The 25,385-nt window shown below is 40.2% G+C and overlaps 1 protein-coding gene across 2 annotated transcripts in view; it reads right to left on the reverse strand.

The window, feature by feature from the left end:
* The window catches only part of GABRG1 (gamma-aminobutyric acid type A receptor subunit gamma1), a gene marked incomplete at both ends in the record, with an annotated part of 57,326 nt that overhangs the window by 20,806 nt on the left and 11,135 nt on the right, over positions 1–25,385 (reverse strand). Inside the window, 3 exons of one of the 2 annotated variants that reach the window (XM_082482687.1) lie at positions 8,649–8,684; positions 8,904–8,971; positions 19,312–19,460. In XM_082482687.1, coding sequence (XP_082338813.1) covers positions 8,649–8,684; positions 8,904–8,971; positions 19,312–19,460 — 253 coding nt within the window. The remainder of the gene's footprint in view (positions 1–8,648; positions 8,685–8,903; positions 8,972–19,311; positions 19,461–25,385) is intronic. The other variant, XM_082482688.1, reaches the window with a different exon arrangement.

The following is a 25,385-nucleotide window of genomic DNA, read 5'->3' on the forward strand; positions in this document are numbered from 1 at the left end:
ATTCTCCATGGTGGTCAAAATAACCATCCAGAATGTATGAGACTTGATGAAACTTCAAATCATACAGCAACAGAATAAAAATAATGAAGGCCAAGATCAATAGGCAGGGAAGTTACATTCACTTACCAGCAGAAGGACATTGCATTTCTTAATAGCTATTTTGCCCATTCTTTCACCCCTACCAACAAGGAGTAGGGCAACACTCTTTCCAGGAGTGGGTCTACTTCCTTGGCAAACAGCTTGGAGGTGCTGCTGCAGGAAAGGGCGTCCAGACCATTCCCCTGCTTTGTAAAGAGAACTTCCCATAGAATGTACCGTCAGGAGAAAAATCCTGTTCCCATCACTGCCCAGCTTTTAACAGAGGTTGAGGTTTCGTAGCGTCAGCACAGATCCCGGCACCAGCCGTTGCAGGGACCAGTGAACGACAGCAGCTTTCCTCTGGAGCGCAGCAGCAAAGGATGCAACGATAACCTCTATGGTAGGAGCCACTGCCGAAGACCGTTTCTATTGCAACAAGCTGTTACCGGCTATTGTCACAATCAAAGCACATCCCCTGCCTTTTTTCCCGAAACCCAGTTCAAATCTAGGCCAGCAAAATCATTCCCAGAACTGGAATGCAGCATCACGAATTTCCATATAGACAGACAGATTAGGAATTAATGACAAAGAACAGGTGCGTAGTGTCTTCAAACTGTTTATCATCTATTTGACACAAAGATAAGAGGTACAAGACAAAGAACTAAATGTAGCTTGTCTCAGCTGCAGTCACAAGGGAGACAACCACAGCAGAAGCAGACAGAAAGTATTTGGAGAGGACATTAAGGCATCGGAAGTAATAATAAACTGTATGTCAGAGCACCCAAGCAGTCCGTGCAGGTTTTTGGGGGGAAAAGCACGAGTGAAGCACTGTTCGGGTTAGTTTTAGCACTGGTTGATACCTCTACCTTCTCAGTGAAGTGCTCTGTGGTACTTATATTAACATCATTCTTGGTTTAGATCATCTCAGATCACAACTGAATTGTGCATTCGCTCAATACTGCTTATACAGGATGCACATCCTCTGCAAGGAGCTTATGGTTTGAATTTAACACAAAAGACAAGCTTTGGGGCATAAGTAACAGGAAACAGAGAACCCAATACCAGTCAGAAGTACAGGTAGCCTAGACAGAAAGAAAGAGAAAAAAAAAAAAACTAAGTTTCAAGGGGAACATGATGAGAAACAATGAAGCAGCCTTGGAGGCATTTATAGAAAGTTTCTTTCAAGCATAAAGGGCAGCCTGGAAGAAAGTGGTATGAAAAGTTGAAAGGATGGGAGCAGAAGCTAGCAAGATCTGAGATAGGAAATGGCCTCTTGGGGAAAAAAAACAACTAAAAATGGTTTTGAAGTGCCTTGAAAGTGAAAGGAAACTGTTTACATGTGAGGTGCAGTGAAAAAGGAGAGAGAGGAAGAACCTGAGCAAGAAATGACTCAGTAGAAACAGTGGGAAATCCTCTCTGTAGGACATCTCTAGATGGTAGGAATGGAGCAAGACTGCAACTGAAAAGGTTACAAAAACACATTATCGTAACAATGGGAGTCTGGACAAGAGATTCCGAGTGATGGATTAAAAAATAAATAAAAATAAAAACCCTCAAAGTTGCTTTGCAATCAGAATTTGCAAGGCTCCAACTGAGACCCTACTCTGGGTTCTAAGAGCCATCAAATCAGAAAATTTTGAGATTTCAAGCCTCAACAACATACAGAGTAGTGATTGATCACAGCAACTGAGAGCATGGAAGGGGTAAAAAGTGGGAAGATTTAAAGCTATGATTCAGCTATATTGAGTTAACTAAACATCTGTGAACAGATATGAGGGACTCAAGGCAATATTTCGAATTGGGAAAAAGGAGAGACACAGAATAGCAGGCAACTGGAACAGAAAGGTTGCTGAATTTGTGGATGAAACTACCAAGAAGTAGTTGAGAGCAGAAGAGAAGGTCACCATGGAAGACATCCTGAGCAGAAGTACCAAAGGAAGAGTTCTAAGTACATTCACATCAACACGTAATTAGATAAAGTACTGGGAACACAAAAAAATAAGGTCCTTGCCCACAACACACTGACAGACTGACCACAGATAAAAAGGAATAAGCTTTTCAGAATTGTTTTCTTGCCCCAACCATGCCCACAGCTCAGGACTTCTGCTATTTCTTTAACAAATTAGCCTTATGCAAATACAGAACGCTATCATCTCAAATCTCAGATACTTCAAAGGCAGTTTGGTTATTACTCTGGCTGTGGATGCTAAGAATCTGAGATGATATAAACTGGATTTCCAACCGGTACATACTGGCACACTGTACTGATGTCAGGGGAGTTAAGTAAAGCAGTATTATTTTTTTTTTCATTATTTATATTGAAACGATGCCAACTGTGGCTTAAGTGATACAATGGTACTATACAAAACCAGTATTTCCTAAAGTGTGAACTAGTCTAACACAAAATTTAAGAGTGGGCCACGGCATATAAAAGCTGCAGCCTTAGATTATAACATTGCTAAATGGCAGACACAAATTAGGGCACGTTTTACAGCAAAGAACGTAGGTTTTTCTGGTGTCTTCTGTAGAACCTTAAATACCTGTCCTGACTTCATATCTATTAAGGTACAACCCGTAAAGTGCAGCTGAGACTAAGCCAAGTACTGAACGCTGTTTAAAGTGGGGGCTGAAAAGATGCCGGTACTCTGCTTTGACTTCAGCAAGCTATCACAACATGTGCCTGTCATACAACAGCCGCCTTTTCCCTCATCCCTCGCCATTCCCTTCAAAATGATCACAGAAATTGGGAGTGGCGCAGGAACTGCTGTGCTGAGCCGGTACGAGCAGAATATTGCCTGTACTTGGGCAATTCCCCTGACAGCGAACAGGGCAAGCTTAGAGCTGCCTTGCCATAGCAGTAGGCAAACTAGCCGCCTGCAAGAGCCAGACTAATCAACGTAAGCTAATTTTTTCAGAACAAAACAGAGAACGTTAATGAAATTGCATTTGTCACGTATTACTCAAGTTCCTAGAGCTGGTAAAATAAGAAATACTAACAGACATATGGGTTTTGACACTTCAAAATATATTTCATAAGAAAGAAAAAAACAACGCTCAAGCCTACTGACGGAATATTTACTCAGCTGCTGTAAATGAACTCTGCGTCCGTCAATCTCAAACACTCATCTGAGTAACAGCCAATTAACTCTGACCACTTGCAGTGCTGACAGGCACCAAAATGACTGGAATCTATCTCTCCTAATCAAAATAAAAGAGTGAGTTGGGAAAAAAATATTATTCTAGTTTAATCCAAAGAAGATGCTGTGCAATAAGAATGCGGTAATACTCAAAGACTTGCTGGTACTTTTTTCCTGATTTATGAACACATATTATTGCCATTTGAAAGAGAACTGAATCAGTTTGCGTAAGATGCACACACCTGACTCTCCGAAAATTTGCAGTGCTTGAACACTGAAGCCACACAACCGTATGAAACCTCATAAATCCTCAAACATGGGCAGGCGTGCATCCTTCATGTTCTTCCTCTCAGTCTGTCATCATAAAGCTCATAGAGACAACGGTTCTCCGCAAAACGGTCTTCGTCAAACATGAAAGCAATTCCAACCTCCGGGAAAAGCTTCAAATGCAGTTCACAAACCACAACAAGCCCTATCAAGCGGTGTTCACCTGGGCCTGAAATATTACTACACAGTGCAGCATTTAAAGAGCACTGTGATTTATGATGTTTGTTTCTTGTATGGAACTACATTCACTTAGACATGCAGCTCTCTGAACAGACAGACAGGGAGGCAGAGAGAGAGAGAGTTCGTGTTTTTCCTTTTATACACTTCTTATTTGGATTTTTTTTCCTATTGTGTTTGTTAAATCCTTAAGTCAACGTGACGTGGTTCACACATGTAAACTGAAGGACATGCCTAGGTATCTGTAGGATCAGGGCCTTGCTAATTTCAGCATCTATTTCTGGTTTTTTCTAAGCCTCATCTTTCCTTTATGCTAGTTACTATTCATTCAGTAACAAACCATTCAATGTCACTCAAAAACAGAGTTAAAAACCCATTGATTTTCAGAATAATGCACACAAAGAGTGTGCATCTTTGACTACTGGATTTCAAGGTACCTTCAGATAATTTATCTTTGGGTCATGATTACTTATATTCTAGTGTGCTTAATGTTAATTACCCGGCAGTGTAAAGTAAGAGTACAAAACCCTCAAACCTTCAATACAAATTTAATGACTAGTAGAACAAGGGCAGTGACACACCTGACCACAAAGCATCCTCCACAAGTACAATAACATTGAGGAATCTGGATTAGGATACTGATTGCATTGATTCTTCAATACCTTAAAAAAAAGAAATAAAAATCTGCTGCTAGTTACTGCAAATTGAGCATGAAATGGAATTTAGAAGCCAAAGGATACTTAAAATTCATCATCAGCGCATTCTACACAAAGTCATAAATGGTACCATATGACAGGAAAAATTGTATCCTAGCAGTGTCCAGGCCATGCAGTTTGTGTATCAAAGCAGCACATTGTGTATTCAGTGAATATCTGATTTGTTCAGTGGTTTAGCTATCTTGTTAAAAATAAGAGTGCTCGGCTTCAAAGTATGGCCTTCAGCTTGTGGCCGCAGTAGCCTTCAATGGATAACTAGCAAAGATCATGCAACAAAAGCTAAATCATCCGCAGAAGAGGCAGAAATGTTGGGAAACAACAAGGGAACCGAACTGCTTCAGTGAAGTGCAGTCCTAGCAATTTATCCTGGAATTTTCAGTCTGGACCTCCTGATACCGAGTTCCATTAATAAATGCAAAAGCTGAATAGAGAGCATCATCTCAATCCACGGCAAGGGAAGAAAAAAATACGTAGCTCTCTAACGTGCTAAAATGGCAATGACAACATAATGTTTCAAAATGTTAAATCATTACTCAAAACCACACAGAAAAGCAGAGGAATTTTGAAACTTAATTTTGTTTCTGTAAACATACATATTTATATATGTGTACACACAGACATATATAGCCAGACAGGTAGAGCATTTTCTTTAGGCTAGTTTTTAATCTATCTATCATGATGTCTACGCATCTCTATAGAAATGATCTGCCTCTTTCTAACCCTTTCCCTGTTTTTGTTACTTGAACATTGCTCCACTATTTACTATACGAAACTCGATTAAATAAACTCTCAGGACAGGGAAAGTATAATCTTTTCTCTTTGCTCTTCATTTTTGACACAATGATGCAATACTGCTTCTTACTTCAGGAACTGCTCCTCTATTCCTTCTCCAAAAATTTCTCTCGTTTGGGGTAGCAGTCTTTTATTGTCATGAGAGTTTTGATCAAACAGAAATTACAGGATCGGGTATTCTCTTAGTTAAAGAAAGGTACAAGTGTCCCGGAGGGCTGCCATGCCTCTCCCAACCCACTGAACTTGCATGGTCTCGTCAAACCACAAAAGCTGTGGCGCTGGCGTGGTCCTCCCCTGGGCCCCTTGGGCCACCAGTTGCACAAAACATTATGTATTTATGAAGATGTAGGGTTAGGGGGATGAATACAGGGCAGAGAAAGCTAACGAGGCCCACAGGCAACATGGATCAACATGCTTATCTACACAGGGACCATATATCTTGGCTCTAGTTTGGAAGGAAAGAGAAAGGTAGCAAGAGCCGAGTACCTCTACATTAAGTGCTCAGCTGAGTCAGCTTCCCCATAGAAGAAAACCAGGCTCTAAATATTCATTGCATGTCTAGATTCTGCTAAGGAATCCCTAGACCACTGCAGAGCTATTGAGGATCAAGACTTTGGCCATAAAAATGTACTTAGCTGCACTTTACATGGTTGCTGTACGATGCATAGCACAGGTTAGCTCTACGGGACAGATTCAAAAATCTTTAGACTTAATGAGTAAATACTCCGCTGATCCAGATGCTTGTTAAAAATGTTCACTCAGGTTGGGGCTGCCTAAAGAGATCACGTGCTGTAGAAAAACTTCTCTTAAGCACGGGGTGTCTAAACCGTCTAGAATTTTGTGTAGATCTTTGTTAAATAGTGAAAGCCAAAACACAACAGCCTTCAAAAAAAATTCTTATGCACGCCATACATACATTTAAAGCCTCCCTTTTGTGAAAGTGAAAGTCTATCAGACAGCAAGAGGAAAATAGACTGAATTATAAAAAAAAAATCAGTTTCCTCTCATATGTCCTCTGAAGCTTTCAGACAAACACACTCCCTTGATACGCTGCTTCAGCATCATTCTCAGAAAAAATGCTCTCTACATCATGCCATATTGTATCCAAACTAAATAGTTAAAGAACATCATTGGCCAGAGTGAACTAACGTATCTGGCAAATGAGAAATCCAATGGGGAATCACAGATATGTGTTCTCACATTAAGTGAACAAATGAAGGGCTAAGGACAGCCCTTGAAATTGAAGCAATTTTTGGATTATTAGTTAACAATCTCAAACAATATTGACTCCAGGGAAAGTGCCTTCCTAATGAAACCAACAGCTCACATAATGAGAGCTTACAGGGTCAAATCTGTAATTATTTTTTTTGCTGAGAATGTTGTCTCCCAGATTAAAACCACCTTTTTCAGAAACCTTAATCAAATTATTTGCATATATATGGTTTTATGTATTTTCACAAACACTTGATTTTTGTAGTGATGTTAGACGCTCATATGATCCAGGTTCCTGGAGTCCAAGCCCAGTGAAAGCAATTGCTCTTTTATGAAGGCCATAGTGCCCCTAGACTATAATTTAAACTGCCAAGTAGTTCTCTGCCCATTTTTAAAAAAACATATAATAGTTTTTAAAGTTCTATGTCTCGATGACATTTACCTAATTACCCTTCGGTGGCGTACTTCATTGTTATCTTTTATTTTTTTAACAGAAATCAGAAGGTTAGAGGGATAAACGTTCAGTTGATACATATTATAACCATTAGGATCTGGCTCTCTAATGAAGTGCCTTTTCAACATGGTGCCACCCTTACCTTGGACTAAAAGCCAGTATGACTGGTTTCTACTAGCACCACGGCAAGAGCATCACCACCCAGCTCTAGGACAGCTCTAGCAGATGGGGGGAAACCTCCTAAATGAGTGACATGAAATAGTCCCATGGCTGACATCGTCATTACTGTAAGCGCAGTGCGTGATAGCGCTGCCTCCCCGGCTCCGGGCTGAGCAAGCAGAGGGCAGCTGTGGGCAGAGGAGAGGGCACGGTGTATAGCAGCAGGGAGATTGCCCAGGGGCTGCAGAGACAAGAAGAGGGCACAGGAGATGAGGTAGGGCCACCCTGCAAAGCCAGCCACATGCTGGTTCTTTAAAACTGGAAAACTGAAGCTGTAAGCATTTCTCATTTTCGGTTGCAGTGTATGCGATACCTACTGGCCACAGGCTGAAGGACTTGTGTTGGTTACTGGAAAAGGAAGCCCCTACCATTTGCTATATCCTCCTTACAGGTAACCGCCTGTCCACACATTTTGCTCCCACAGTAAATTCCTTCAGAAGAGGATAGGATGGAGAGAAGCAAAAGAGAACGACCGCAGTAGGAAGAGAGACAAAACCAAAGACACCACTTATACCGGACATGGAAATTGAAAAGTTTCCCCCACCCCATCACTCTTCTGCTCTTTCATGCATTTCTTTATGTACCGTCCTGGCCTGAAACATGGACTTCCCTGCCACAGCCCCAGGTAATGACAACCCTAAGCCTGTTAGACCATTATGCTGGAATGAATATCCTTTGCCGCAGATCTGCATCATCTACTTTTGGCACCTTTATCCATAGTATCTGAGTACCACTGGTTTTTCCAGCTTGGCTTCCCATCACTGAAAGTCAGTATTCCTTACCCAAGCATGACGACAGATGTGTAAACCACAAGATCCTTAAGAGCAATCTAGAATTACTGTGCTTTCATCCAATGCTCATAAGCCCCCCGCACTGGCATACTCCAGCCTCAGATTGAACAAAACGCTCCTCTGCCGTGCAAATTCAGCACTGTCAGCAATTCCCGTAGGGAGGACGAAAAAGGAAAAAGGCAAGAAGGGGCTGAGCTCAAACTCACCTGAGGGCCCGTCCCAGTCTTAGTCCTGGGCAGCAGTCCCCAGAAGTCATGCAACATGGCCTTTCTAAAGCCTCCGACACCCCCATTTCATACAATGCACATTGTGACAGAAAATCTAAATGATCTAAGAAAAGACCACAGACTCAGCTTCCTCATAAGTGCTGTTACCTCAGTGTCGGTACCAAATAGACAGGTCAGATCTCAACAGGTCTACCAGAAACTAGATGAGATGCATTGCTTAACTTCTGAAGAAATCAGCTATGTGTAGACACACACACACGCACATACACACACACACACTGAAGAGGGCCCATAAGACTAAATAAGACATGGAAAAAGAAGGACAAAAGAGTCGCGTTCAAATTTTTCTTTCTATGAATTTGAAAAATAATAATAAATCACCACACTGAAAATAGTTTCATACACAAATGCTGGGTCAATTGTTATTTTTCTTAATCCCAAGAGTAGTTCCAGGAAATTATACTGAGCCAGAGATAAACCAAGTTAAAACAAACACAATGAAAATGTTTGACACAAACCAAACTAAGGAGCTGATATAATGACCTTTGTGTGGCCTCCTTTTTTTTAAAGAATAAATATATTTTTTACATTGCAACAATTTCAAATAGAGAGAGCTTAAATGGGTTTCTGCAATAAGCACAATAATATCCACCAACACATAAGAGTACACAGTAAGAAATAATGAAAATTATTTGAATGAGATTAAAATTATTTCATAATATTAACCCATAGCATCATTCAGATAATGCACTCTGTCAATAATCAGAACTTACCATATTGATTGGGTCAACTGGGCCAATGCTGTTAACATAGACATCTGTTTCAATTACCGTAGTTCTCACTAAACAAAACAGTAACCATAATAATTATATATTTAATTATCTCTGTACATTGTTAGTGTAATTTAACCTATTTACTAAAACAACAACAAATCTGATATTCTTTTATTAGATTCAGAATAACTAAATCTCTGGTTTGTTCATTCTGCGAAGGATCACATATGACTTGGCTCCCTTATTCCACACAAATTGTTGGAATTATCAACATGAATTTTTTATTTCATAATGTAATCCCCACCTGTGCTTTGTGAACAAATACATGATAGATATAAAAGGTATAAAAAGTAAAGGAAAAGGGGGGAGGGGGGGAGGACAAACCAAAAACTCTCTTCCAACATAAAAATTTAATCATAAACAGAAAAAAAAAAATGTTGGGAAAAAATTGTTCATACAACAAACCGTGAGGTCTGGGAGCAGATGTGTTTATCAGCCGTAAGGAATCAATATGCAGTACTTTCTGTCGTTTCCTACTGAAAATGTGTAACAAAAATGAAATAACTTTTCGCCACAGATTTCTTCAATTCATGCAACTATAGCACACATAAGGATTACTAATGTCCTTTCATCAGCTTGATTAATACACTGCTTCGAACTCCAAATTGAAAGCTCCTCAAGTGAAAGCAATTTAAAAGTTAAACATTTCCAAACTTATTTTTCCTTAAAAAACACAGGGAAACCAGTCTCACTGGGGAGTCAAAAATTAGCTGTTTTAAAAATATATTCTCTTATAGAATATATTCTTTTACTCTGTACATTTACAGAAGGGCACTAAGTCTAAGTGACTTCCCATGGAAGTCACGTCTGAAGTACACGTAGCACTGATAATTCAGTTTTTTTCCTCCCAACAGGTTTATAGGGGAAAAGGGTACAAACAGAAGAGGTCAGGATGCATTTTAACATCATCAATTTACCCAGCATTTTCTTCTAGCTTGTACTGGAGAGCCAGAATGTGGACACAAGAGGATGGACATATGTCCTTGTCCCCACTGGAATGAAGAGGGTTAATAATAAAGGCCTTTCTCTCACGATCAGGCATTTTAAAATGAAGCATTTCTGTCCATCTGCAGATTGAAAAGGGGGAAGGTACAAACAAAAAGGCACTTTGATTTCATAGGAGAGGGACCCCAGGTCATCAGATTTGATTTCTTTATACTGCAAACCATCAGAGACTGCCCAAGTGCTCTGTAAGAAACCTAAAATCTTAAGTAAGAGGATTTTTCAAATCTCAAAAATCTAAAACTCAAACAGACGCACAGAAAGAAACAGGATATCATTAACATGCTTGCCAGCTACAATGGCAGGCAAGATACATTTCCTAAATATCCTAAGATACCTTTTCCCTGCCAATCTCACTTGGGAGGAAATTCTCCCTGATTCCAAATCCGATTACTGGTGTGACCCTGAGCCTGACAGCAAGACACACCACTGAGGCCGCACAAAGGATTTTCTGTACGACCACAGAGCACAGAATCACTTGATCACCGTCCTGTCCCCAGCATGCTTCACAGAAAGTTTAAACAGGCTCTGGAAACCAATTTATTTCCTGGGGGGAAAAAAAATTAAGTGCTTCCTGAGCTGCAAATGCTTTCAATATCTTCAGGCCTCATAAAGGAAGGGGGGCGACACAAGAAGTCATATCCACAGACCAAAAAATCAGAGGGGAAAAAAGTGTATAAGGCGTATGTGTATATACACCTATGTTTAATAGAACATATTTTATATACACCACATCTTGCAAACAGATATCCCCTTCCTTTAATTCTGCAACCCCATTTATCTATATAACAGCAACCTCACTGCTAGACTAGAACACAAGGAGGTGCATCAAAGTGTATCTTGCCTTATTGCTCAAGCAATGCTGAATCCACTATTTTTTCCCTTTATTAGTAGAAAAAGTTTAATTCTCCTTAGTGTTGGGAAATTTTGTTTTGTTCTGAGGTTCAAGTCTTTGACTCCAACTTTCAGTACTGCCTAGCCATATATCACAAGTCTTCCTCAGACGCAAGAGATGAAGGTCACCTCCAAAACTTGCCTTCAGGGTGCTCAACAGTTCATACTGCGTACTGCAACTGCAACCTACAAATAATCTGTTCAGCTTTAACTTCTAAATTTGCTGCATTTTTTCCAGACCCGTCTTGAAATGTGGAGACCAGGACCGGAAATTTTTGTAACAGTGTTATCAGCACTGCTTGAACGTTTCCAGATTTCTACTTGTTGTGTTCCTTTTCAAAAGGGGACTTATCTCAGGACAGTGCCCAGGGCTGCATAGCTAAGATCTTATACTACACAAAATATCTAAGTTTTCCGCTAAATCACTGCTTTACTTCTCAGAATCTCTCACCTTGAAATATCATAGAATTATAGAATGGTTTAGGTTCGAAAGGACCATGAAGATCATCAAGTTCCAACCCCCCTGCCATGGGCAGGGACATCTCCCACTAGACCAGGTTGCTCAAAGCCCCATCCAGCCTGGCCTTGAACACCTCCAGGGATGGGGCAGCCACAACTTCTCTAGGCAACCTGTGCCAGTGCCTCACCACCCTCACAGTGAAAAACTTCTTCCTAATATCTAATCTAAATCTCCCCTCTTCTAGTTTGAAGCCATTCCCCCTCATCCTATCATTAAATGCCCTTGTAAAAAGTCCTTCCCCAGCTCTCCTGTAGGCCCCCTTTAGGTACTAGAAGGCTGCTATAAGGTCTCCCCAGAGCCTCCTTTTCTCCAGGCTGAACAGCCCCAACTCTTTCAGCATCTCCTCATAGGAGAGGTGCCCCAGCCCTCGGATCATCCTCCTGGCTCTCCTCGGACACGCTCCAGCAGCTCCATGTCCTTCTTATGTTGGGGACTCCAGAGCTGGATGCAGTACTCCAGGTGGGGTCTCACGAGAGTGGAGTAGAGGGGCAGAATCACCTACTTTGTCCTGCTGGCCACACTTCTTCTGATGCAGCCCAGGATACGGTTGGCTTTCTGGGCTGCGATCGCACACTGCTGGCTCATGTTGAGCTTCTCCTCAATCAGCACCCCCAGGTCCTTCTCCTCAGGGCTGCTCTCCAGCCATTCCCCGCCGAGCCTGTATTTGTGCTTGAGATTGCGCTGACCCAGATGTAAGACCTTGCACTTGGCCTTGTTGAACTGCATGAGGTTGGCTTGGGCCCACTTCTCCAGCCTGTCCAGGTCCCTCTCGATGGCACCGCTCCCCTCCAGCATGTCTACCTCACCAAACAGCTTGGTATTATCGGCAAACTTGCTGAGGGTGCACTCGACCCCACTGTCCACGTCGCCGACAAAGATGTTGAACAGTACAGGCCCCAGTACCAACCCCTGAGGAACGCCACTTGTCACTGCTCTCCACTTGGACATCGAGCCATTGACCACAACTCTTTGAGTGAGACCGTCCAGCCAGTTCTTTATCCACCGAGTGGTCCGTTTGTCGAATCCATGTCTCTTCAATTTAGAGAACAGGATATCGTGTGGGACAGCGTTAAACGCTTTGCACAAATCCAAGTAGATGACATCAGTTGGTCTTCCCTTGTCCACTGCCGCTGTAACCCCTTCGTAGAAGGCCACCAAATTTGTCAGGTATGACTTGCCCTCGGTGAAGCCATGCTGGCTGTCACCAATCACCTCCTTGTTTTCTACATGCCTCAGCAGAGTTTCCAGGAAGATCTGCTCCATGATCTTGCCAGGCACAGAGGTGAGACTGACTGGCCTGTAGTTCCCCAAGTCTTCCTTATTTCCCTTTTTGAAAATAGGGGTTATATTTCCCCTTTTCCAGTCAGCAGGAACCTTGCCAGACTGCCACGACTTCTCAAATATGATGGCTAGTGGCTTAGCGACCACATCTACTATCTCCCTCAGGACCCGTGGATGTATCTCATCAGGTCCCATGGACTTGTGCACCTTCAGATTCCTCAGGTGGTCTCGCACTTGATCTTCACCTACAGTGGGCAGTTCTCCATTTTCCCAATCCTCGCCTTTGCACTCTGCATCATGGGCAGTGTGGCTGCAGTCCTTGCCAGTGAAGACTGAGGCAATAAAGTCATTGAGTACCTCAGCTCTGTCTCTGTCCTGGGTAACCAATTCTTGTGTTTCCTTCCGGAGAGGGCCCACATTTTCCCTAATCTTTCTTTTCTCACTGACATACTTAAAGAAGGATTTTTTGTTTGTCTTAATGTCCCTGGCCAGATTTAGTTCTATCTGTGCTCTAGCTTGTCTAACCCGATCCCTGGCTGCTCAAATGATTCCTCTGTATACCTCTCAGGCTACCCGCCCCTGTTTCCACTCCCTATAGGCCTCCTTTTTCCTTTTGGTCATGTCCAAGAGCTCCTTGTTCATCCATGCAGGCCTCCTGGCTTTTCTGCCTGCCTTCCTCTTTGTAGGGATGCATCGTTCCTGAGCTTGGAGGAGGTGGCCCTTGAATACTAACCAACTTTCTTGGACCCCTCTTCCCTCCAGCGCTTCATCCCATGGCACCACACCAAGCAGATTCTTCAAGAGACCAAAGTCAGCTCTCCCAAAGTCCAGGGTGGTCAGCCGACTGCGCACCTTCCTCGCTGCCTCGAGGATCTCAAACTCGACCATTTCATGGTCACTACAGCCCAGGCTACCCTTGAGTTTGACACTGTCTACCAGCCCCTTCTTGTTGGTAAGAACAAGGTCCAGCATAACTCCTCTCCTCGTTGGCTCCTCAGCCACTTGGAGAAATATGACCACCAAGCTTCCTCCCCTCCACCTCTTTTTTCCCCCCTCTCAATTTTTGTGTCTCCAGTTTTATTGAAGGATCAAATTATTACTCTGCAGATACAATCTCTCCCTTTCCAACAGTCTTTGTGTCATCTGCCAACTTTACGACAAAAAATAATTGCCAAAATCATTCAAAATATCATTATTTTTGATCAAGAATTTCCTATGAGACCTACTATAGACAGCTCAACCACTGATATTTCCTTATTAACAACTAAATTTTGAGATCTGTCAGTAAGCCAGCTTTTAATGGGGGCTGTGTCAATTTTATGAAATTCCAGCTTGCAGCGAGCAGTACTTGATCTGCCACAAGGGCTCTCCTGTAATGTGCCACCGAGTTCAGTTTGCCTTTTCCATACTGCTCTGAGTAAGATTATTAGAGCCATTAAGAGCCAGTGAAGAGTCTGAAAATCTGCCTCTGTTGAAATTATTTTAATTGACCCAAATGATCCAGAGAAAGAGACACAATTCAAGAAGACTGGAGAAGGCTGTTAGTTACCTTAGTTCTTCTGTATGGTACAGAACAAGTACTTATGTGAATTATAAGAAAGAATTCATTCTTCTCATGTTCTTGAACTAGAAGCGATACGAGTCCACGAAAATGATGAATGCTGGAGGAAAATACATTCTTGATACTCAGTTGACATCCATGTAATTACTATTGTTCATTTACTCTCCACAAAGAGCTAACAGAGAAAGATGGTTTGAGATGTTTCTACAGTAAATACTTCGTATTTTACTTCAAAAATTTGGTATCAGCCTTGAAAACTTTAGGACTAGGAAGAAAGCTTTTTAATACATCCTGCATGAAGTGCAAAACAGCGCTGTAAACTTAAAGAAGCTTCTAAGGAAGGGGAGAAAGGGATAGAAGACTTCAAATTTTTACCCTGAAAGACAATACGAGCCAGGCTAGAGCAAAGTAAGAAGGTGAGAGGACAGCAGATTGCATATTCAACAGAGAAAGAGAAGAGCACCAAGGGACAGCTGTTCATCAGCTCCTAACGTGGCTGAAGCACACAGAGAACATGTTTGCTAAGCCCAATCTAGAGAGAACTGCTCGCTTTCTGATCTCCTACTTTGACACCTTTTCTTCACTAGACTGAAATTCTCGTCTTCTGGTTTGAAAGGTTTGACTGGTATTAGGCATCACCTAACCCAAGCACATAGCTAAGGACAGGCTTCTCCCAAGAAATAAATATTGGAAATAATTGACTCTTGTGCCTGGAATTCAAGAGCAAGAATGAACTTCCTGACAAGCAACAAGACGTGGAATTTCCCAACAAGGACCAAGACCTGGAATGAAGTCTCTCTCAGCAGGCGTGGAGTACTAGTCTTCTAGTAAGGGATGATGCACCTTTGCATATTCTGAACCCCAGTTTGAGTTGAAAATCTGTATTTTGAAAAATGTTTACTCTCGATTAGAAATATTATAGTGATAAAAATCTACCTCAGTCATTGACAAATTATTTTAGTAATTGCACTTCCTATCAAAAGTGCCACTTTTTTAGCCTGTATTTATCCAGGCCCAATTTGTAGCTTTTGATATGTGAAATATCTCTGTCTGCTACATTGAAGAGCTCTCCTTATCAGTTATTCTCAGTTTATAAACCCTCATCTCCTGACAGAAATTATTATCATTATTGTAAAAGTGCAGAACATTGCACTTTTTGTTGTTTAATGTTTCTTCATTTTCATTACTCCGATCCTCAACATTACCCAACAGGGTGTTAGTCCATCTAAATCCACTAACAAGTTCCCGTAATTTGCCACAATTCCCCATTTTGGAATGAAGGTCTAAGATATATCACCTTTTTTTTTATTACTACTTATGCTATTTAAACTAAGACTGCTTTTGATAATTTCATCCAGGCTTATTTTCTTTCAGCATGTTTTCTATAACTCCTCATTATTTGCCTAAAGAAGCATCTCTTCTTGGTGATAAAGCAGTTATTCAGCAAATAAATTAGGTGACTACCACATTCAGGAATAACAGAGACCTTCAATGCGTAACAGTTTTTAATGGAATAATACAGTTCTCACAGCCAGTTACCTAAGAGTATTACTTATATGTCTATCTATAATAAAAATTCGGCCTCAAGTGTCTACAGTAGGCTTCCAGCTCCAAGTCTGAAGAATTTTTTCAAAGCGATTTTGATGAAAGCAGAGCCCTGTTCTCCACACTACTTCTTTTACCTTTTTATGTAAAAGAAACCCATCTTTAGCAAATAATCCTACATCACAACTTTTATTATTTCCATCATTTTCTATGCAGTGCAGACATCCAGTACCTTTAACATTCACTGCATGTACTCTTCTACATCTTGCTCTTGTATTTCCTTCAGTTCCTGCAAAATACTCTTCATCTCAGAATACATACCCCTCTACCTTTATCTGATATTTTCCTGCTTATTCAGGCTTATTACCTTCCTGCCTATATCATCCTTTCATCAATGCTACATTGTTCAACAGAATATCCCCCTAATATACTTGTCTTTTCAGAATTAGTGCTTCTGTTAGTCTCTTGAAAGTCCACTTTTTGTTCACGTATCCTTTATATCCCCGAGTACAGGACTTTTCACATTAGTGCACTGAGATGCAATTGCTTACTCATGCCATGCTTACAGGGCAATTACAACTATCCAAATTTCTCTAGGTATCCAGTTTCTTTATGTCCACAAGCAATCATCTTCACTATTCTTAAAAATTTTATCAGTGATGACTTTCCTCAAATTGTTGATTCAAAACACTCCATTAGAGTTGTAGATATGTGATGATTATTCCTTATTTTGAATTAAACTTTCAGATTGATCAGTTGTGTTTCACCCATATAATACATAACACCGGACATGAGACACAGCTGGAAAAGACGTGCTGTATATTGACAGGCTAATATTAATATATCAGTGTCCTTAAAGTGTGAGAGACGGAACAGTGTGCAGCCAGAATTCTTTCCTTTAAAAAGGAAAGTTGAAAAATAACAGTTAGTTTGATGTAGAACTGAAGCTAAAACAGTGCGGTTATAAAATCAGGTAGCCAAAAGGTAACGTTACATTGAGACTAATTCTGCTTTACTAATATATCGACATTCCAAGGTTGTTATCTATAGTTAAAGGGACTTATACTACAGATAAGAGACTTCATCTGGTAACTACTGTTACTCCGTACTAAGCAGAAGGTACTTTAATACTAGTTCCTTTATGCTCCAAACACCTCAAAGTATATTACATAAATTGAGTTAAAGACTAGTAAGATTAATAAACATAGCAAAGGGTAGCAGTTAAGAAATCACTACAACTTGTGGGTATCTGAATGAGACAGAAAGCAACAGTGTGGTTTTCTCCTATTAAATTTCAGTATTGCCTCCGAGGTTACAATTTTTGTTTGGCTCTCCTTTACTATCTCTCTCAACTAACTGCACATTTAACAATGAAACCCCTTATCTCACCCTGAGATGCTGAAATTCTGTGTCAACATCAGGAAGAAAACAAAAGTCCCCTCTCATATTCAAACCCCAAAAGTCCAAGTTCAAAACAAAAAAAAATGATGCTCTTGTAACTGAGCTTTGTAATCCAATAGTAAAAATGTTCTGTGGGATATCGTTGCTTTGAAAGATAATTAGAATTCCAGTTCAATAACCTTGTTGTACAAGTACTGACATATACTCTGAAGATGTGGAATCTAACACCAGATTTTATCCACATAACTGAAGCAGACTAAGATGAATGCGCTGTAGCCTGATTTTGTTTTTCTGTCTGTTAAATATCTGCTGCAGTTCCCAAGTAGCTGGACAGAATGCGATGCCTTCACCCAAAGTTGGAAACTTCATCTTATGTTGTCCAAAATTTCTGCCCTATGGCAAAAGTCTGCAACTTCCCCTCCATCCAGAAGAGAGTCAGTCTTAAAATACTCCCAAATGTCTCCTGGGCTCATCACTCTGGCTGATTATTCATGAACCTTATGTTTTAATATACTGGATGGAGGCAGGTCCCAGGTAGCAAAGGTCAGATTGGTAGAGAAGTATTGCATCGAGAGAGAGAAGAAGCAAAAGAAAGAGAGCATTTATGTGAGAGAAGCGAGAACCAAGTGTCTTCTTCCAGGAACTGATATTTGGAATCCAAAACGCTGCGCATTGAGTTACTCACAAAAAGGCACATTTCTTGCCCTACCAATATTCAGTACATAACCAGAAAAGTGAAGGTAAGGATTACACCAAAATTCTTCTGTGCCCATCTAAATCCATTTGACATCCATTTGAGAACTAACTCCTCTTCCTCTATTTTCTCTCCATTTATCTCTAAGTTTTATAGGGAGGGTAGAGAAACAAATTCTTTCTTCTTTCATCCCCACCTACCAGCTAAACATTAGAAGGAATCTTAGTGGAGGCAGTTTATTCCCTCATAATCCCTTTGCTGTCTGTTGCATCGAGCAGTCGGGGAAAAAAATCAGTAATGCTATACATCTGTCACACATTGAGAATTTAAGGAAAAATATCCTGGAAGACCTTTCTTGTTGTTTAAATGTTTGCAGTAATTCAATTAAATGAATGTGAAGGCAAAGACTTACACAAACTTCATGAGATTCACATGTGATTATATTATGACAGTGAGAGAAAAATTGCCATTCAACATCTTCAGGGTAACAGTCAACAATAAAACAGAACTAAGAAATTTGGGGAAGAAAACAATTTGTCAGAAGCTTTCAAAAGAAAATACTAGTTTGAGATTGCATCTCTCTGTTCTCCTACATAAATAAAATGAACCTAGATTGTTGTATTGTTTATCATATAAGCAGCTTACAGACTCACATGGCATTCCTTTGATAGGGAATGCCAAATATTTAACAAATAATTATGTCCTCCACCTCTCCCTTCACAGTTCAGGGAACAAACTCAGAGAAAATAAATTCTTTTTCTTAGTTTGATCCAGCATGCACGTGGTAGACAAGAGCTGGCAAGGTTTCATGTGTACCATGTTTTCAACACAAGATTCTTCCAAATATTTACACTTAATAGCTATATGCAAATTGATGCTTTGACTATTGAAAGCCAGGTTTGCCTTCCTACTAGCTGCAAAGTTTGATCTATAATAATGCACTCTTCCTTCCTATATTCCTTTAGAAAAGATATAGTCCCAAGTTATATTTTTAGATTCTTACGAAGTATTTTAAAATCTGAGCTAAGGGAAGAAGAAAACTGAGTTGAGTTAAATTTGGTCAAAATACACACTTACAATGCATTTTCTAAAGTAAGAGTAAACATATCTAGGAATAATCCCTTAATAAATTCTTACATACATGAGATCAAATTTTAAATAACCATGGCTGGTTTATATCTGTCAGATCTTAGTTAAACAAAGCCCGCTGTCCCCAAAAAACAATATTTTACATAAGAAAAAAAGACTGTAAATAGAACATACAAAATCTACTCTTGCCTAGAACATTATTTCTACCGGTTCCAGAAAACCATTGCATTTAATTGCTGTTATATTTGCTTGCTATATTAAGTTTTAAAAATTACATTCAGTGGATTTTTGTCATCTTTGACAAAATGCACGCCATCTCTCGTCCACATCTTCTATTTACTGAATTATTTTATGGGCTTACCCCCAATATCCGGCCGAAGCTTATTGTCATATCCTTGAAGTAAGGAGTCCAGTATGTGAGTTACATCCCCACCATGAATCTTTGGTGCAAGGACCCACGTTTTATTCACCGTTAGATCTTCATCATCCTCATCATCTGCTTTATCCGCTCTATGGTGAGTGAATAAAAAAAGCGAGGTTAGGAAAAAAAAAAACAACAAACAGTGAAACTAAATACACAAGAAGCGAAGAAGAAACTGATAAAATATAGAACACAGTTTAGGGTATTTTATAAAAATCCAAATGCATTCTAGTGCCAACAGAAAGAGGCAGACCCTTATTTAAAATACCAACGCTCTGGTTTATGGCAGGAGAGAGTGTAAGCCAATAAACATATCAACAGAGGCATTAACACATCACCCATACAGAAAAACTCAAGCCATGAGTCAAACCCATAAAAGCAGCAGTAGGCATCCTCTTACTGTCAGCCTTTTCCTGTTTTAAGACACAAAATGTAATTCCCAAGCTTTTCCCCACATGTATTTCATTTTCAAATCATGGTACTAATATTTCTAAGAGGTGCTTAATCATGGTCATAGGTACATCTTGGTGTCAAGAACATTAACAGAATCTCCTTCCTAGTAGGCGCCGTTCTAGCTATGATATAAAAAAATAAGACTTGCATACTTATTCAACTCTGTTCAAAATTTAAGAAAGCAAACAAATGTTAGATCCACCTACTGTGACTAAGCATTCACAGAAGCTGCAGTCGTGTCAATTATGGATCTGCATGTATACATCGCAGAGTTAAAATGCTGTACCATTCCTTTCAGTTAAGATCATTGGTTAGCTCCCTATTTTATCGAGATTAAACAAATGTACAAGGAAAACACACATTCATTTACTGCCTATCTTTTAATGAGATAAGCAGCAATATATAGTTAATCATTAAGTCATAAGAAAAACATCGCGATACCGTGGTTGCATCTGCAGATTCACTCAGAGGTCAAAGAACGCCTGGAAGTAGTTTTCTTTCCATTTGAATCAAACGAGTGTGGACTGAAGTATTCCTCCAGTGCTAAAGTTTGCAATCTATATTACTCATCCAGCTTATTTCAGGGAACTGCTATGGGCTTCAAGTCAAGCAAAGTGCATCAGACTGATAGCAGTAACTCTGACAGTCACATAACGTCTCTTCACAAATGGACACTGGCTAGCAATTATTACAGAACATATGCAATCCATATAAATCAGTTCCAATGTTAACATAAGCCCAGATATTCCAGTAAAAGAAAAGAATTAAATTAATGTCCTTGTACCAATTTGTAGTGTACACCAAAACTAAAAATGTTACTGCTATATTATTAGAAAGGGATTTAAGGGCTTCTAAATTACATAGACATATGCTGCCCTCAAAACTAAGGGTGGAATTTCTCAGTAAATTTGCTACAGGAATGAAGACCACCAACATGTTCCATGTGGAGACAACACTACGCTTTCAGGGAGAAAGGACAGAAAAAGTCAGAAAAGGACAGAGAAGGGGTAGGCGTGCCTGGCTTTTCTTGCACTCCGTTGTGGGAAGGCACCAAAACAGCCTGTACTCGAAAGATCTTGCATTACAGCTCAGATAACACTAGCAAGTCCCACTGAAAATCAAAACTATCATGGCTGTGGAAACTGCTCGGTGGTTTCGGCGTGCCTGCTAAATTTGGGAAGTGCAACAGGGAGCTCACCACAGCTCAGTAGGTTCCCAGAGGATGAACAAAAGGCACTCCTCTGAAATCGGGACTTTCATACCTAGCTTGCTGCAAACAAGTCACAAGAGCCTATTATAGCTGAAAGTAATACTCAATCTAAATACAAGGTTCACTGACAGCTTTCCCTGTAACAGTCTGAAAAGCGCTTTCATTCTTTTAAATTGAAATGCACCATAAAGTACTTAATCTTTACTGCACTACATAGACATTATAGAAATGTCAGATATTAAATATTTAACATTTCCCATTAGCAGGATCCCACTAATGGAAGCACTAAAAGAAGTAGAAAGCTAAGTTTTGTAAATGCACACTCTTTTCCCCTCACAGCTACCTATCGCCATCCCTTTCATGTGTCTTTACCACGCATTTTTATTTATATATATATATACTTTTGGTCTTCTTGCACTTTATGTCATCTAATTAGATAAATTAGCTTACGGTTGCCAATAGTGCAGAGGCAATCCCAGCCTTTCCCCAGGGGCATTAAGATGATGAGAAGTAAAGCTTAATTTGTAAGCAGCTCTCTAAGGAAAGAGACATGCCCGCTGCAAAAGTGACCTTTTCTTCTTCCTCTTTTTGCCCTCCATCCCACAAACAACAGAAGTACAGCAAAACCACCAGAGCACTGTACAGATCCAGGGCACCTGACTCTTAGGACCAGCCCAATTATTTGCAGAGAATTTGAAGTGAGGATGACACAATTTTGCCCCATTTTAATGTTCTTTCCACATCGTTATTGAGAATGGCATAGATTTAGCGAAAACGAAAAGTACAAGAGGTCGTGCCAAAGGCCCACAGCCACCTAAACCTAAGAGGAGTTACAACCATGATACCTCCACTCGTAGTCGCTTGAATATCTTGACATTTTGAAGACTACCCAATTTTATTTATAGATTCATAGGACAGCTTGGGTGGGAAGGGACCATGGGAGGTCCCTAGTCCAGCCTCCTGCTCAAAGCATGGCCAGCTTTGAGGTCAGACCAGGCTGCTCAGGGCTTCACCGGGTCAGGTCTTGCAAACCTCCAAGGATGGAAACTGTACAACCTCTCTGAGCAACCTGCTCTCCACTTCTCTCTTTCTGGCTATTTAATATGTTTATATAAACTTGGAATTAACAAGAAAAAAAAAATACAAATACACGTCAGGTTTTTACTTGCTTGATTGATTGATTGGAGGACCTCTGGTCCTCCAATTGTAAAGCTCTGAACTACAAATAGGTATACAGATGAGGACACTGATAGCTTACGGAAAGCTATTAATAATGCAATACCAGGGGGAGAGGGAAAATTCCATCCCAACATCCGACAGCTTTTCCAGTCACTGCCAAGTAAATCTGTTTAAGGAGGCACTTTTATTAGAAACAACATTTTACTCAGTATCTGACAAGACTCTTGACTTAAAATGCGCATTTCCTACTATTTACATGGAACTACCTGGTTTTACCGAGAAACTATTATACATGAAAAAAGTGCCAGCTGTTAGAAAAGAAATACACTAGACATCCTTACCAGTGCACTAGGATAACAACAGTTTGTGGCTCACTAATCCATCAGCTAAACCAGCAAAGGAATCAACGAAAATCAGGAATTAATATAACCGTGTGGAGGAACTGGACTATTGCTGTTCCACACAGTGAAAGGAGCTATTTTCACTCTCTCTATTCCTATCTGACTGGCCTTTTCAAAGATGATTGACTGTGATTAACCCATCTCGCTACCAGAATACCATCTTCTTAACTCTTCTTTAAAATGTGCCCGAGACCATTGAGCACATAATAATGACTATAACATCTCTGCAGTGCTGAGGGCACCCAGTTCTACACTTTTGATTCCTAAGCTGTAGCCACTGATGTGCAGCCACAGGACTCAGATAAGACAGGAGTGATGCTGGCTGGAAAGAAGAAGTGACCAGAATATACAGAAAGTCTTCTGTATGCACCCAACATCTGCCAATTTGAATTCTCTATCCAGAGATAGGAGGAGGTTTTTTTTGGGGGAGGAGTTGCATAAAGCAGCTCGCTCCCATGTCAGAGCAACTAAACACACAAAGGCAACAGGACAGACACAATGTACATATTAATTTCTGGGAATCTGAATTACTGATCTTTGTCATACTAAATAGATTTGACTCACTCTGTTTCGAAGGTTCCCTTCAGAATCTCACAGTTGGCAGGACCAGTTGAGACGGTGTTACCAGGATCTAACTGAGGCTGCTAGACCATGTTCGTGAAAGAAACATTCGCTTTGGAAAGTAAGAAGGTTCAAAACTCTTAACCTTTTCCCAAGTTTCTGTATGTCTCACATTGCAAAGTCCAGCTTTTTCCCCAGGGTTTGGAACAGGGTAGAAGGAAAGACAGAAGACAGCAAACTTCATTCCAAACCATAAAAAAAAAAAAAAAAAGTTAAAATTCAAGTATGCCATTCAAATATTTAGCAACAGTTAACTTGGGATGAGCGCCTTTTTACATCTTTGCAGTTAAAATAAATCTAACAAGCCCATGAAGATTAATGTCAATTAACTCCACCCTCACTTTAACTGTTGCACTTTCTCCTCTCTCTCACAACCCCAGGAAGAAAGGCAAAGAGGAATTCTTTTCCTTTCTAAGTTCATCTAAAGGTTATTTCACTATACATATAACATAATACTTGATCCTCTCTCCATTTACTGTAAAATATATTTTCATTGAAGTTCACTCAGTAGGTCTTTTTGAGAATGTCTGTAGAGACAATGATTTAGAACAAAATATGACATCAGACATCAAAATACTTCTGTTCCATGGCACGAAGCTATTTTACATCTATTACTGCAAGTGTTAATCCTAATTTTAATGATTTTATAAATAAGGAAGAGACCTAACTTCTTAACACGCTTGTTGTTATAACACTTCAGCTTGCCTCATAAACTCAACAGTAAACTGCATGTACACAGTTAACAGTAATTAGGCAAAAAGTGCCCTAATTATGCTCTCTGTCCTTCAACTAATTGGAGACATTACCATGACTGATAAATCCCTGAGCACAAGTGACTAATGACTAAATAAGTCTTTCCAACATCAGGCAACATGCTCATCTTCAAATATTAATATCATAGGTCGTTGTTCTCCTTTAAATAGAAGAAAAGCCAATCAGATGAGCTTTAGGTTGCAATTAACATCTGTCAGGTTATGTAATGAACCAGAAAGAAATGGACACAGTAAGAGTGCTCCTACTGCTGTTTGCCTCATGCATATCAAAGTATTACACGTAGAACTACGCATATAGCATAGGTGAGAGCATTTAAACACAGCCAGAGATTAATTTAGTTGTCCATTCCCAGGCTCCTGTTCTGACCAGGCACACCTGAGGGTACCCAGTCCTCCAAGCGGGGTTGATTTATAGGGAACCTGTAGACTTCTGGAGAAGCGGTAAGAGACTGGGCTGGGAGACTTCGTTATCTTCACCGACATTTCAGGCCTGTGCGCAAGCAACTCAGTCAAGGCCTCAGTGACGGTGAGGTTTAAACACCGCTGCACAGTAGCTGTGTCTATTTGGAGACACGGTGTTCCTTCCGTACAAGGACTGCTCTGATGATTATTTAATAAATAAACAAATAATTGAGAAGGACAGTCAGTATTTCACATAATTTCTATACGGAAAGAGCTGAAAGGAACATAACATTTTCATTTTTGCCTTACACGTGCCAACGAAAACCATGAGACTAGTTGTGTTTTAGTTCATTTAGCTGAGGAACTTCTCCAACAGCAGCCAAAAGCAGTTGCCTCAGGCCTTTTACCAATACAGGGGTAGGGCACAGTGACACTTCTCTAAATCATGAAACGTGCCTTAAGACAATTGTTATTCACTGTTCATGCTTCCCAGCATATTACATTTCTGTCCTGTGTCTAGGTATAATGCAATTTAACTTTTGTTTTCCAGTACTTAAAAAAAAAAAAAAAATTACAGTTTGTCTCAACTTTCAGAAAAAGTGGTAGTGTTTCCCAAATTGTAAACAAGGGAGAATACTTTGTTAGCAACAATACAACTTCAGAGGATTGCCAAAATACTGCATTTAACCAGACAATGCTTCCTAAGAAGTCAGTCAAGACAAACAAGGTTTCCAGGGAAGGTTTCCAATCTGTAAGACATCTAACCAGACTCCAGCTTACTCCAGAGCACTGAAGACAATGTGCTCGTATGTGGTAAAGAAGCATATTTCATGGCCCCATCAACAAGAGTTCAGAGGTCGTCTGACCCTCGCCAAATCCCATACGTGAGAAAAGACATAGAGCATTGCTGAAAAACGAAACATGGTCACTGACACCCCCACATCCAGAGGGGGTGATTTTTACAGATGCTGGTGA

This window comes from Vanellus vanellus, assembly GCF_965231255.1.
Source record: "Vanellus vanellus genome assembly, chromosome: 4".
In the NCBI taxonomy this organism is placed as follows: Eukaryota; Metazoa; Chordata; class Aves; order Charadriiformes; family Charadriidae; genus Vanellus; species Vanellus vanellus.